This window comes from Monodelphis domestica, chromosome 1 (assembly GCF_027887165.1).
Source record: "Monodelphis domestica isolate mMonDom1 chromosome 1, mMonDom1.pri, whole genome shotgun sequence".
In the NCBI taxonomy this organism is placed as follows: domain Eukaryota; kingdom Metazoa; phylum Chordata; class Mammalia; order Didelphimorphia; family Didelphidae; genus Monodelphis; species Monodelphis domestica.
In genome coordinates, this window is record NC_077227.1 from 586,939,316 (window position 1) to 586,955,374 (window position 16,059).

Genomic DNA, 16,059 nt, shown 5'->3' on the forward strand with positions numbered 1-16,059 from the left:
TCTTGAACTAAAAAGGGTCAAGATTATCAGGGGAATCAGTTGGGGGGGGGGGAAGTGAAAAAAAGTGGCCTAGCACTACCAGAACTCAAACTGTATTACAAAACAGTAATCATCAAAACAATCTGGTACTAAGAAATAAAGGGGTAGATCAACAGAAAAGATTAAGTACACAATACACATTAATAAATGACCATAATAATCTACTATTTGATAAATACAAAGATTCAAGCTTTTGGGGACAGAATTTACTGTCTGACAAAAATTGCCAGGAAAACTAGAAAGCAGTTTTACAGAAACTAGGTGTAGGCCAACATCTCACACCAAATACCAAAATAAAAGTAAAGCAAGTACATGATTTAGAAATAAAGGATGATAATTAGAGGAGCATGGAATACTTTGCCTGTCAGATCTATGGATAAAGAAAGAATTTATGACTGAGATAGAGTCTTATGAGATAAAATGTATAATTTTGATTAAAGAGATTCTGCATAAAGCCAGTGCAGCTAAGATTAGCCAAAAAAGCAGGATACTTGGGGGTGGAGGGGTGGGATTTTATAACAAGTTTCTCTGATAATGGCCTCATTTTTCAAATATATAGAGAACAGAGTCAAATTTAGAAGAATAGAAGTCATTCCCCAACTGATAAATGGTCAAAGGATATGAACAGGCAGTTTCCATATGAAAAAATGCTCTAACTCATTGACTAGACAAATGCAAATTAAATGAAGTATTGCTTCATACCTAATATGACAGAAGGGACAGCTAGATGGCTCAATGCTGAGCCTGGAGTCAGGAAGACTCATCTTCCAGAGTTCAAATCTCCCCATAGATACATACTCGCTAATGTGGTCCTGGATAAGTCACTTACCACGTCTGCCTCAGTTTCCTCATTTGTAAAATGAGCTAGAAAAAGAAATGACAAGCCACTCCATTATCTTTAGGAAGAAAATCCCAAATGGGGTCATAAAGAATCAGATAAGACAGAAATGACTGAATGCAATGAAAAGGAAAACACTGTCGGAGGGGATGTGGAAAAACTAAGACACTAATGCACTCTTGGTTCATTTTGGAAAGCAATTTAGAACTATGTCCAAAGGTCTAAAAACTGCATATGCTTTAACCAGCAATACCGCTGTATCTGTATCCCAAAGAGATCAAAGAAAAAGGAAATGGTCCTATATGTACAAAAATATTTATAGCATCCCTTTTTGTGGTGGCAAAGAATTGGAAATCAAAGGGATGCCCTTTGATTGGGGAATGACTGAACAAGTCATCGTATATGATTCAGATGGAATACTTTTGTGCTATAAGAAATGATGATCAGGATGGTTTCAGAAAAACTTGGGAAGGCTTAACAATGCAAAGTAAAGAGAGCAGAGCCAGTAGATAATATTGTATGCAGCAATATCAATATTGTACAGTGATCTGCTATGAAAGACTTGGCTGCTCAGATCCAGACAACAATCCAAGATAATTCCAAAGGACTTATGAAAAAGAACTTAATGATTAAGCCTGAATACAAGTCAAAGCATACTTTTAAACTTTATTTTTGTCATGATTTCTCTTTTGGCAGCAAGGTGAAGGGAAATCTGTTTTCTCTTTTGCAACATGGATAATATAGAAATGTGTTTAACATGATTACAGGTGTATAAACTCTATCAAAGTGCTTGCCTTTTCAAGGATGGGGAGGGAAGGAAGGGAGAGAGAATTTGGAACTCAAAAATTATTTTTAAAATGTTAAAAAAATTTACATGTGATTGAGAAAAATACACTCTTTAAAAATTTAAACAATATAAACAAGACTATATCTTCTTTCATTAGAAAAGTTATTGTATTTCTTATTCTTTGTATGTGATCAATATATTTGTTTTATTTTCTCCAGGATTATTTTGGAGTCTGTTCAGAGCTAGTTATCAAAGATAATGTTGTTGTGGTTTATGAGGTACTAGAAGAGATGCTAGACAATGGGTTCCCATTGGCTACTGAGTCAAACATCTTGAAAGAACTGATAAAACCTCCTACTATCCTCCGAACTGTTGTTAACACTATCACAGGTATGGAGAAGAGCACAAAAACTGATTGTAGTCTCTGCTGAAATCATATGGCATGTTCTAAAATTTTGTACTGGTTAAGCTCTTGTCTCAGGAGAAAAATGATTTCTGATTTCCAGTTGCTTTACTTTTATTTCTAATTATGTTCTCTAAATGTTGTGCATGGACTGACATGATATTCTTTATTATGCAGAAAATTTATTTAGTTCCAAGAAACTCATACTACCTCTTTCCAAGGAAGAAAAACCTTTATACATTTTGAGCATTTTGACAGGGAAAAGAAATAGACCACTGAAGGGTAGCTAGAAGTCTTACGGTTTTGTTATTTTCTGTATATATTTTAATGAAATGTGGTCATTTATAAAACACTACAGAGTTATAAATGCTCTGAATCCAACTCAATCCTAGGAAACTGATGTCTAAAAACAACCTCCCCAACACCTGAATATGAAGATGCTTATAATTTGTTATTTCTACCTTCAGTTTGAAAATGTGCAAGAAAGAGCAGGAAGAGAACATAGCTTAGATGAGGGTTAGTTTTATAGAATTTTAGTAAAATCTTTTTACCTTTTAAAATTTATTTATTTACTTTAAAAAACTCTTTCTTAGTAACACCTTTAAAACAGAAGGGTAAGGGCTAGGAAAACAGGATTAAGTGACTTGCCCAGGGTCACACAGCTAGGAAATGTCTGAAGCAAGATTTAAACCCAGGCTCTCCCAAATGGCATTCTATCCACTGAGCTATCGAGCTGCCCCCTCTTCAACTTTTTTATGATGAACATAAAAATTGCTTGAAATACATCTTTAGCTGGCATATAATGGAAAGTAATTACAGTAATCTTTTATGACATTAAACCCTTGGCCTTAATATTGGTCTAAGAGAGATGGTATTGATGGATTCACTCTGGCACCAGAGTCCTGGTAAACCTAAGAACTCATCAAGAATGAGATGATTTTACCCATGAAAATTGTACACCACTGTATATACTGATATCTTTGGTGGAAGCCATTACATTATTTAAAACTGCAGGCTGTTGTGGAATTTGAGTAAGTAAGTTCAGGTTACTTTCAAAACCATAATAATGGAGTCTGTTCTTTAGGTAGCTTTTTTTCCCTCACCAGGAGTAGGGAGAAGGGTGACTAAGGGAGGTAGTATTCTTTTAAGAACACTGCCAGACCAGATGGCAACAAGAAATTTTTTAGATAGATCAGGTCATTCCAGAATAAAGAGGGGAAAAGCCTTTGGAGAAGAGTGTATCTTTAGTTTGGAAAGCTTTCACTAATTATATAGATATTTGGTTAGGGGGGAGAGGAAAGTTGGAATCAAATATGTATAAAATTGCATTAATCACTGTTTTAGGAAGCACAAATGTGGGTGATCAGCTTCCCACTGGGCAGTTATCAGTGGTACCATGGCGACGGACTGGGGTGAAATATACCAATAACGAGGCATATTTTGATGTGATTGAAGAGATTGATGCCATCATTGATAAATCAGGTATCTACAGCTGTGATCTGAAGTGTCTGAGTGCTAAGGAAATTGAGAGCAATGATTTTTTTCATGTAGTAATTTGTACAGGAACTGGGCTCTTCTTTTATGACTTAACTGACAGTTATGTTTATTTGTGTCTCTGTCCAATATGTCAGTAGGCTTGTCTTGATATTTTATGATTTTATTGTGGGATTTCACATAAATTAAGCTTTGTTCTGACAATCTCTTTGCCCATCTTGTGTTCCTCCTATTAAGATCTTTAAGCACCAAAAAAGAAAATTAAAAATAATTTTTCTAAGTAGAAATTTCATTTTCTAAAGTGTTGCTTTCCTAAAGTGTTTTATTCCTTATTACTAGGACCCTACTGGTATTGATTATCCCTAATGGAATTACTAATAAGACTTTTTCCCATTTATTTAATTTGACAGACCTTGAGGAAAAACTTCTTAGAATTTGGGGGAAATTACATTTTATTAAGGTCTTTTAGTTTACATGAAATGTCTTAGAACTTTTTTTTAGAATGATGACATTTTACTGGTTCAGTGGGCTTTTATTTTGTTTGTTTTATTTTTGTTGTCAGGTTCTACAATCACTGCTGAGATTCAAGGAGTCATTGATGCTTGTGTCAAGCTGACAGGGATGCCAGACCTCACACTTTCCTTCATGGTAAAATACTGAACTGGAGATATAGTGCTTGAGAAAAGAGATATTGGCATACTTAGTGGTAAAAAAAGAGAAAGAAATGAAATGAGGAATTAAATGTATTGGCCAAAAAACTTGTATTTGACTAAGTTCATTCTACATAACTGGAGGATTTTTGTTTATTTTTATGAAAAATATCAAAACAGTTTCCTTGGACGATATATGAGTATTTATTTTCTATTTCTTATTCTTTCTTATATGGTAACTTTAGAACCCTAGGTTATTGGATGATGTCAGCTTTCATCCTTGTGTTCGTTTCAAGCGCTGGGAATCTGAGCGTATCCTTTCTTTCATCCCCCCTGATGGAAACTTCCGCCTGCTCTCCTACCATGTCAGTGCTCAGAAGTAAGCAGCTTTTCTTCATGTGAATGAAAATATGTCTGAATCATAATATTTTTCTCAACTTAGAATTTGAACCTACCTGTTTTCTTTGTGTTCTTGTTCATTCAACAAATATTTGAAAAACTATAGAAAACGATTGTTCAGATTTCAACTATCTCTTTAATCTGAGGATTTCAATTCCTTTAGAGTAAATGAGAATTAGTGAAAAAAAGTATAAAGTATAGGAGAAAGTACAGGGAACCAGGTTTTGGTCCCAACTTGGCCAGTATCCTGTTATAAGTGATCCAGTTTACTTCTCTATATTTATCATCTATCAAATGGAAAAATAATGCCCCACCTGTTTTATTGATTTATTAGGATCAAATTTTATCCTGAATGCAAAAGGCCTTTGAAAAAAGTTAAGCACTACATAAGTATAAGGTAATATAGTATTACACTTCCAAGAAAAAAGCATTACCTATCAATCTAAAAGTGCAAATACAGGGGTAAAGTGACTTCTCAGTGTCATTCCTGATAACCTGGTACTCAATATTTGTGAGCTTAATTGATTTTGTTTTAAGAAACATTGACTTTTAGAGCTCTAATTCCATTATTTAATAGATTAGAAAGCTGAGGCCCAAAGAGAGACTAGGATTTGCCCAAGGTGAGACTCTTAGTGAGTGGCAAAGCCAGGTTTCAAACTCTGATTTTCAGAACCCAAGGCTATGTTTTAGAAGTCCACTGCCTCAGCAAAATTATGTAAAAATTAAATTATAGCTCTAGTAATAAAAAATATTATATTTTTATGAGGTTTATTAAGGATTATTAGAAATCAAGGAATAAAGAAGATACAAAATAAAAACCCACATGCCCATGACTGATTTAGCCCATTTAAATCCCCATGCTTAGCTTACTTGCTACACTTGATACATCATTAAAATGCAAGAGAGAGCACATGGGAGGCGTTACTGCCAGTTAAACACTAATTGTGATCTCACCCAGGTGGAGACTCAGGTGAGATTATAGGAAATTCTGGGAAATACCAAGGACTTCTGGGGATTGAAGTCTAGGGTTCAAAATCTCCAGTTATACATACCTCCTATGATCCTTTGGGAAACCAGTTTTTCCAAAAGGATCATGGAAACATAATCAGCTTAAAGACTGCAATAATTTGTGGGTAAAAAGAAAAGAGAACAAAATCAATGATTACTAGGCGCATTGACAAAAAACCAGTTAGGGGGCAGTCCCCTCTGGCATAGAGTATACATACAAAACAAATGCATTCAAACCCCATACAGTTCAAATCACCACATCTCAAAGTTCACTCTGGATCTTCTGATGCAGTATGTGGTCTGTGGAGGCATCTTCATGGTGTCTTCTCCAAACAGTTCACTTTCTGGATTTGGAGAGGTAGCAAGTTTCTTAACCTAAAATTACTCTCAAAAGGAATTTAAACTTTGCAATTTAAAATAATAATATTTTATATGTACCCCCACCCCACCCCCCGAAGAGGGTGATTGAAAAACACGGGATCACTTAGGGATGCATGGCTGAGTTATGAGGTATATGAATCAATTGGAAAGAAATCAAAAACATCAAAAAAATCCAAATAAAAAAGATAATTTCTGGATTAAATATAGACTTTCAAAGTCTTATGTATAAAAATTCTAAGTAAAGGAAAAATAAATCTATAACAGGTCCTTGAATCAGGGCCCAATTAAAATGATTTAAGCAATTAAGCATTTACCCAATCAGTTGCCAGGACTACAGAAAGTTGCCATATTATGAAAGACAGAAAAGGGACTAGATTTTAGGAGCCAGGTAGAAACCAAATTTGAGATACTTGGTAGAATGTGGAACAAGGAAGACCTACCTTTAACACATGTTAAACAGCCACAACCTCGAACCCCAAACATGTTCAAGTCCTCTTGTTATGGCTTAAAATTTTCATCAATCCCACCAGGATTGGTTGGTCTTTTTGACCTTGTGCTCTATTGGCACTATGCAGTTTAGCTTTGTGCTTCTTGTATTCTCTTGTCCTGGAATCAGACAGAATCATTAAGCAAAGTCCCATAAATTTTTTAAACAATTAATGGCATCATTTTTATAGTCTCAAGCTTTTTGGGTATGAAATGACATTCTAACAAATATATTTTAAACATATTACTGCAAAATCAAAAAAGTTAAAGAAAATCTTAATACTGGGGATTTGTGCTTCAAATATAAAAAGGAGAGAAAAAATAAAAAAAACTGAAAATAGTATATTGCACATGCAAGAAAAATATAATAAAAGAATTTTTAAAAATAAAAAATATAGCTTATAATCATTGACACACTGTGTCAGCTAAGGAAATATAGAATACAAGCTTTCTCACCAAAAATGAGATCCATTTCCTCTTCATACTTGACCATGATCCACTGTGAGTATTAGCAAATGAATTTCACAAGGTAACAGTTTCTTTTTTTAAAGAACAGTAGTACAGCAGGTAATGCACATTCAAAAGGTATTGAAATCCTCAAAATTTGCAATAGCCCAGTTAATTACAATAGAAAACAAACCTACTATCATATTTCACATAAGTTGCTGTATGACATTTAAAGAAAATGGATACTTGTCATAAGTTTTTCAGGTGTAGCAAATTTTTCAACCTTGGCAAACACATTTTTAAACAAAGTAAAACTTATTTGGGTCTAGAACATCATCAAGAAATCTAGATTGTTCTTGTGAAAGTAAAGTGAGTTGAAGAGTTATAAATGAGAGATGCTCCCTTTTGGGGAGCCATCCAGGGGTACCATGCCCTGGGATTAACTTCCCAGCTCCTTTGGTATGAGACTGTGATGTCCCATCCATTCACATTCTTATGAATGTGGGAGGTGGGGATTATAATTGTATTTCACTTCAGCTACTAAAATGGACCTTATCTCCTGTTAGAGGCAGGCAAAATGATCAGAGTTGAGAAAAAAATCTAAAAAATCATGTCTAAAGACCCCTTAAAATCAATTTGAGATATTTAGCTCATTAAATTTTCCAAAGGTTGTTATACAATTGTAACCAGTTTTGATGAAGTCCATCCATCCTCTATGTGACAATTTACAAAGTCAAAATAGAAAAAAGACTGGTTTTATATATGGGTTTATTCAATAATGTTTGTTCATTATAGTTATAGGGGAAAAGCAACAGAATATAACAGTAGTTAAAACCCAGTACATTAAAATGATTCAGTGTAACAGAATAATATTGAATACATTAACATATGAACTTAAACCCAACAAAATTAAATCTTAAAACAATCGGCAAAATACAATAAAATACAGAGATTTTTATAAAACATTGGAGTCTTAAAAATCTTAAAAATATAACCTCCAGTCTCTTTAAAGTTCTTTTTTTTTCCATTGAGATTCCTTTTGTCAGTACTGTGGAATTCCCCATAGCAAGGAAGAATATGGGTTTTATGAATCTCAAATTGGGCAGGCCCAAATGGCAAAGAGTTGCAGGGAGATGAATTTCTCCCCTGAATCTCAGGTAAGATAAGTAAAAGGATCAGTGCACTCAAAAAATATCCTTTGAAATAGAAAATGCACTGCTCTCTCATAGAATATGCCATACTTGTAATCAACTTCCTGTTTGAAAAAGTCTCTTCCTTCTCCTCGTTGCCTAAGGAACGAATACCCCAGGTTTTACCAGTTTGTGATTCCGAAGACACAGGGGCAGCTACCAGCAGCCTGGGTCTTGGGGCTGGCCTGGGACTATCTGGCTCGGAGGCCAGAGATCAGTAGAGTTGCTGGGGCTGAGGCCAGGGCTTGGAGAGGAGGGCTGGGCCTGGTCCAGGTGAGAGAGATGGCTGGAGGCAGGAGCAGGAGCTAGGCCCCGGCCAGGGCCTGGGTGAGTGATCTTGGTCAAGAAGATCAGGAGGAACGAGCTGAATCAGAAACAGCTTTGCGAGAGTGGGCGAAAAGCCTTGGCAGGAGAAATGTGGCTTAAAAAAAAATTATCTTAAAAAAAATTGAGAAGTTCTCATCTGAGTGGTTGCCATTACTATAAAATTTAAATTATATCTCTAGTAATAAAAATATTATATTTTTATGAGGTTTATGAAGGATTATTAGAAATCAAGGAATAAAGAAGATACAAAATGAAAACCCATGTGGCCATGGCTGATTAGCCCATTTAAATCCCCGAACTTATCTTACTTGCTACACTTGTGTGGGAGGCATTACTGCCAGTTAAATACTAATTATGATCTCACCCAGGTGGAGACTCAGGTGAGATTATAGGGGATTCTGGGAAATACCAAGGACTTCTGGGGATTGAAGTCTAGGATTCAAAATCTCCATTTATGCAATTAGAAATTTAGAGTCAAGACTCTATGTCTTATAATTTAGCTACTAGATTCTGTGTAATCCTGGGGGGGGGGGAGAAAGTATTTTTGTTTATTCTTTGTATATGGATTGTTAAAAAAATAAGATGTAATTTCAATAATGATAATAATAACTAGCATCTGTTTTGGCTTAAATAATAATTAATAATTAAATATAATTATATTATATATAATTATATATAAATAAAAATAATTAATAATAAAAATAATTAAAAATAATAATTAATAAATAAATAATGGTTTAAAGTATACCAGGTACTTTAATGAGTTAATTCACATGAAGAAGATAATATGATGGCAAGAGAAAAAGGAAAAAGTTAAGAGATGTTACATGCTTTCATTGAAATAATTGAATGAATTCCCTTTTCTTTTTTCTTCCCTCAGCTTGGTTGCAATTCCAGTCTATGTGAAACATAACATCAGTTTCCGAGATAGTAGCTCATTGGGACGCTTTGAGATCACAGTGGGGCCCAAGCAAACTATGGGAAAAACTATAGAGGGAGTGATCGTCACCAGCCAAATGCCCAAAGGGGTCCTAAATATGAGCCTTACTCCATCTCAGGGAACTCACACTTTTGACCCAGTTACCAAGGTAAGTGATTGTGGATTAGGAAATTTTGGATTGGAATTATCTAATACAATAATAACTCTTTAATTCCCAGAAGTGACTGTGTAATTTGTTGGAAATGGAAATTGGGACAGTTTGCCTTCTTTGACATGATGTGACAATAAAAAATATAATCATTACCTGTAGGTAGTAAAAACACCACAGGGACAGCTTATGTTACATACTTAACACCCTGAAAGCAACTTTCTTCACATGTTAATCCCAGTGCAACTAATTTTTTATTTAAAACCCTTTTTTTTTCTGTAAAAGATCATAGCTCAAATACATTTAAGAGGAGTATTGTAGACTTTTTTTGTGTGTGTAGAAACAAGACTAATGAAAATATTTACATAGCGCATTTGAGTCATCAATTCTGTTATCATTTTTCCTCTTCTCTTTGAAGTTACTCTCTTGGGATGTAGGAAAAATAAATCCCCAAAAGCTGCCAAGTTTGAAGGGAACTATGAGTCTTCAAGCTGGGGCTTCTAAACCTGATGAGAATCCTACTATCAACCTGCAATTTAAAATCCAGCAGCTGGCCATCTCTGGTAAGTAACCAACAGCTAGATGTCAAGGGATATAAATGGCTTTCTGATTTGAAAAGCTTTCCTGACAGCTTACTATTTATTTACAGAGTTTTGTTTCTTTAGCTGAAATGTGAACGCTAGACTTGAAAGTGTATTTTTTTTCCAACATATTTTGGGGGAAATTTTATAATCTTCATTGTCAAATTATCAAAATCATTTAGATGAAAAGAACTAGCTACAAGTAAGAGTGAAGAAATGCTGATAAGAGGTTATACTTAAATCCTTTGTGACTTGCTATTGGTTTCCAAGGTCTACAGTTTGAAGGTACATCTATATCTTTATTTTTTTTAAACATTGTTTTATTTGGTCATTTCCAAACATTATTCATTGGAAACAAAGATCATTTTCTTTTCTTCCCCCCCCCCACCTCTCCCATAGCTGACGTGCAATTTCACTGGGTATCACATGTGTTCTTGATTCGAACCCATTTCCATGTTGTTGGTATTTGCATTAGAGTATTCACTCAGAGTCTCTCCTCAGTCATATCCCCTCAACCCATGCAGTAAAGCAGTTGCTTTTCATCGGTGTTTTTACTCCCACAGTTTATCCTCTGCTTGTGGATAGTATTTTTTAGATCCCTGCAGATTGTTCAGGGACATTGCATTGCCACTAATGGAGAAGTCCATCACCTTCGATTGTACCACAATTTATCAGTCTCTGTGTACAATGTTCTCCTGGTTCTGTTCCTTTCGCTCTGCATCACTTCCTGGAGGTCGTTCCAGTCTCCGTGGAATTCCTCCACTTTATTATTCCTTTGAGCACAATAGTATTCCATCACCAACATATACCACAATTTGTTCAACTATTCCCCAATTGAAGGGCATCCCCTCATTTTCTAATTTTTTGCCACCACAAAGAGCACAGCTATGAATATTCTTGTACAAGTCTTTTTCCTTATTATCTCTTTGGGGTACAAACCCAGCAGTGCTATGGCTGGATCAAAGGGCAGACAGTCTTTTATCACCCTTTGGGCATAGTTCCAAATTGCCCTCCAGAATGGTTGGTCCCTACTTTGCCACATCCCCTCCAGCATTCATTTCTTTTCCGTTGCTGTCATGTTAGCCAATCTGCTAGGTGTGAGGTGATACCTCAGAGTTGTTTTGATTTGCATCTCTCTGACTGTAAGAGATGTAGAGCACTTTTTCATGTGCTTATTAATAGTTTTGATTTCTTTGGCTGAGAACTGCCTATTCATGTCCCTTGCCCATTTATCAATTGGAGAATGGCTTGATTTTTTGTACAATTGATTTAGCTCTTTATAAATTTGAGTAATTAAACCTTTGTCAGAGGTTTTTATGTAGATCGTTTCCCAATTTGTTGCTTCCCTTCTGATTTTAGTTACATACACCTGTATCTTTAGATGATAGCTTTGCTCAGAATTTTTTTTTCCTGATCTGTACTTGATCATTAATCATTCTAGACCCATTGAACCCACCCAGATCAGCATACCCTAACTGGGAGTTACTAGTTACTCTAGCAAGTCTCTTTGCCTTTAGAACTCTTTAAAATCAGTCTTCCCCACCACACCTCCAACTTTCAGGCTATTGACTGATTTGGGTGATTAGAATTAATTTAGAACAAGATATCCTTGAAGATTGCATCTGTACCCTTCTAGACCTATCACAGAACATTCTGAGTAATAATTACCATGTTAATCATAGATAACTTGGAATTTGATTCACTCATCATGTTCTTTTACTTAGCTTTTTTTCCTGTAATCCTCAACTAAATCCCTTTTAAGTCATAATCACTGAAAGAACAGGAGGGTAACTTTTCTAATTTATACTTCAATGGATCTGTGATTTTATGTATTTATCTTTTTAATGACTCTCACCTTCCATCTCAGAATCAATGCTTTGTATTGGTTCTAAGGCAAAAGATTGATAAGGGCTAAGCAATTGGGGTTAAGTGACTTGCCCAGAGTAAGAGCTGGAAAGCGTCTGAGGCCAGATTTGAACCTAGGACCTCCTGTCACTAAATCTGGCTCTCAATCCACTGAGCCACCCAGATGCCCCCATGATCTCTCAATTTAATTGGGTCTTACATCAGACTTTTTTCAGATTCAGTTTTCTTTCCATCATTTTTTACTATTTTGTGAGGCTGTTTTTCTTATAATCTATCTACTTCTGTCACATTTCCTAAATGAATTTATATTCTAAATTAGCATTGCCCTGTCTCTTGTCTTGGCAAGATGAAATATTTATTTGTTGGTTAAGGTTGGTTTGGGGCTTCTTTGATCCCCTCCTTGTTGTGATTATATTTATATTCATTAAACTTCAGCAGGAGAGGTGGTGGTAGTCTCTTTCAATTAATATCTTTTCCTCAATCTCCATTGGTTTCCATTAGCTCATTTGTATAGATGACATTAGAGGTGTTGTAGTTGCACATACTGTCTTCTTAGCTTAATCATCTTTGGCCCAGTTTGGGCAACTAGGACTGCTGATTTTGACATTTGTTCTGACTAGTTTATGGTCTGTTTGACTACACACAAACAACTGAGTCAGATATAATATCTATATGGGTGATCTATCAATTTCTATCATTTTGTGACATTTTTGTTCCAAAGCCTTTAAATTAATTTTTTTTCTTAAGAGACTTAGTTTTTGTAAAACTTTTATTTCTCAACATATCCATCCTCTTACTTCCTTGTAGAGAATCATATCTTATAACAAAGACTAAAACACAGGAAAAAAACCTCAACAAAATTAACCAACTCATCAACCAAGTATAGCATTTACATTATTCTTCATCTTTAATCCCCTGCCCCTACAAAAAGGGAGGAAAAGTACATCCTCATATCTCTTCTTCACTTAACTAAATTCTTTTTAAAAAATTTTTATTTGAAAAAACAATTTTTATTATCATGAGAAATACAATGATCCCTCACCTATCTGGGAGTTACGTTCCAGATACCCTCGCAATTAGGTGAAAATCCAGGAAGTAGTGGGAGAGCAAACAGACCCATAGCTGTTGGCTAGGAGTTAGTTCACCCACCCCACCCAGGAAGGTCATCTCTGTCTCAAGTCAGCCCGCTTTCCCAAGGGGGACAAGGGATGGTCTGAGGCCAAAGGGATGGAGCCCGGCGCCTGCCCAGCAGCTGCCCAGCATGCAAGGGACAGTCAGGGTGGCCAAGCCTCTCTATCTCCTGGTTGGCTAAGCACAATAGGGAAGGGCCCCTTTGTCCCTGGGCCCCATTCCTAGGGGCCCTGCCCAGCATCCCCGGTGTCCTCTGTCCTGTCACTGTTGTGCGTGTGTCTACAAGAACTCATTGGCCCCTGCTCCCGCTGCCCTGGCCTGCTCTCTCCTCCTCATTCGGGGTGACTCCGCTGTGCAAGCCCTGCCCCCTCCGGCTTCTCTGCCCCAACACTTGTGCCCACCCACATTCCGGCCTCATTCCGCCTCCCCCAGGCTCCCCCCTGGCTCCTGTTCCTTTCCCATCTTCTCCCTCTGTGGGCAGCCTCAGATCAGGGGAGCCCCTGCTGGAATCCCTCCACCTTTGTTCTTGGCTCGGCTGGCCTCATTCCTCCTCATGGCGGCCTCTTCCACCCCGAAGATAGGGGGGATTGAGCTCCAGGTGCCAGGGCTACAGGCCTCAGGCCTCCAGTCAGTGTTCTGTCCACTGAGACCCCCCCCCCCCCCCAGCCCGTCCCCATCCAGAAAGGCTTCTCTCTTCTCAGCCCTCCGGTGCCCGGGGCCTGTGACTCTGTCCTGCTGGCCAAAGCACCCTGCGGGGGCTCAGAGGCTCTCTTGGTTGGGCTGTGAGGAGGGGAGAGTTGTTGCTGGATTTTTCATTCCATAAACTGGTGGTTTCTTACCAAAAAAAAAAAAAATTCCAGGTTATAGCAAAAACTCCCCAACATAGAATTAGATTTTTTTTAATTCTATTATTTTTTTTATTCTTTTTGTTGTTTAAATATTTTATTTTCCCCAATTTCATTTTTTCTTTTTCTTTTTTTTCACTTTAAACATTATTTTATTTGGTCATTTCCAAACAGATTTTTTTTTTAACCTGAGATCCAGTAAAGCTGGAATGAGTGAACTGAGATATAGGGATGGCTGTACTTCATATTGGTCATTGTTGTAAGAGCACACTCATTCAAGACCAAAATCCCAAAATAAAACTGTAACTACATTGTTGTGAAAGATGACTCCATCAGTTCTTTCTCTGGAGGTCGATAGCATTCCCCCACATGAGACCTTCAGAATTGTTGCAGATCTTTGCATTGCTGAAAGCAGCCACATTTTCACAGTTGATTGTCATTTAATATTGCTGTTACTGTGTCCAGTGTTCCCCAGTTCTTCTTATTCTTTCTGCATCAGTTCCTGCAGATCTTTCCAGCTTTTTCTGAAATCATCTTGCTTATCATTTCTGATAGTACAATTAATTCTATTCTTTTAAAAAGTATTAGTATTATTAGGACATGAAGTAGTCTATAAACCTTTGACCTCTTTCAGTTCTCAATTGTAAATTGTATTTTTCTACATTTTTCACTACATGAAATACATTAAAATCATCAAATAATAAGATATATGTTGACTTGGTTTGGAGAATCTTGTCAAGGCCTTCATAGAATTCTCTACCTCCTCATCCTCTTCCATAGATTGTGGTTTGTAAGGCACCGTTAAGGGATCAGGAAAGACTTTATATACAAAGTGAATCTTGGGCTGCAATGTAGAAGAAGAGAGGCATTCTTTGGGGTGGAGGTGAGGAAGGAGTGTGTTCCAGACATCATCATCATCTTCATCGTTGTCAAGTGTTTGCTAAGGACTTGCTGTATACCAGCTACCATGCTAAGTGTTGAGGAAACAGTGAAAGACCTGCAAGGAGCCTACATTCTTAGGGAGGCAGCATGTAAGCAAATATATATATATATACATATATATATATACATATATATATGTATATATATATATATATATATATATGAGAAATACAGTGTAGATGGGAGGAAATCTCTACAGGAAGGCCCTAGAAGGAGCAGAGGGGGAGGGAAGAGGAGAGATACTTGGAGGAGACCAGAGGGATTTCTTGCAGATGATGGGATTTGAGCTGAGTCTTTAATTCTGGAGGAGGGTGAGAAGGGAAGATATGTCAGTAAAAAAAATACTAAATCAGAAGTATGGCATCACATGTAAAGGCCAGTTTGTCTGGACTGCAGAGGACAGAAGAGTGCGTAATGACTATAGTTGAGGCTGGGGTAAAGTTGTGAAAGGCTTTAAAAATAAAACAGAGAAGCTGATCATCTATCCTAGAGGCAATAGGGAGATACTAGAGTTGACTAAAAGAGGATCTGGTCAGCTCTGTGCTTAAGGAAAATCCCTTTAGCACAGTGGCTAAGATAAACTAGAGAGACTTTTGTGATATATTGTCCAGTTAAAGGTGGTGAGGACCTGAAGTAGGGTGGTAGCTATGAGAGAAGGGGCTGGATTCTGGAAATGTAGTAGAGGTAGAAATGATGAGATTTGGCAACCAATTGGATAAGTGCTATGAGGAAAAGTGTGGAGTATAGCAGATAATAATGCCAGGGTTACAGACCTCAGGAGCTTGACAAGATTGTGGTGCCTTCAATAGAAATAGGGGGAAATGGAAAAAGGAAGATTTGAGGGAAAGAGATAATGGATTTATGTTGAATATGTTGAATTTGACAAGTCTCTGTGATATCCAGTTTGAAATACCCAGGAGTTGGTGATGAGATAAAGTTCCACAGAGAGGCTGTGTTTTGATATATAGATTTGTGAGCTGTCTGCATAGAGGTGAGAACTAAACTAGGAAATGATGAGCTTACTAAAATATAGCAAGACTCTGTGAAATTGGTTGCTTTTTTTTTAATATTGATACCAAATAATTGGTTTCCTCTGAAATCCTTTGTATTTTATTTCATACATTTTAAAAGATCATTCTGAGAAGGGGTCCAGCTTC

The 16,059-nt window shown here is 36.6% G+C and overlaps 1 protein-coding gene across 4 annotated transcripts in view; it reads left to right on the forward strand.

Moving 5' to 3' along the window:
• AP3M2 (adaptor related protein complex 3 subunit mu 2) overlaps positions 1-16,059 on the forward strand; it is a 126,475-nt gene that overhangs the window by 107,955 nt on the left and 2,461 nt on the right. For all 4 annotated transcript variants that reach the window (XM_056813599.1, XM_007476394.2, XM_056813598.1 and 1 more), the window contains exons 3-8: positions 1,883-2,054; positions 3,412-3,549; positions 4,124-4,209; positions 4,457-4,590; positions 9,330-9,537; positions 9,956-10,100. In XM_056813599.1, the coding sequence (XP_056669577.1) occupies positions 1,883-2,054; positions 3,412-3,549; positions 4,124-4,209; positions 4,457-4,590; positions 9,330-9,537; positions 9,956-10,100 (883 nt within the window). The remainder of the gene's footprint in view (positions 1-1,882; positions 2,055-3,411; positions 3,550-4,123; positions 4,210-4,456; positions 4,591-9,329; positions 9,538-9,955; positions 10,101-16,059) is intronic.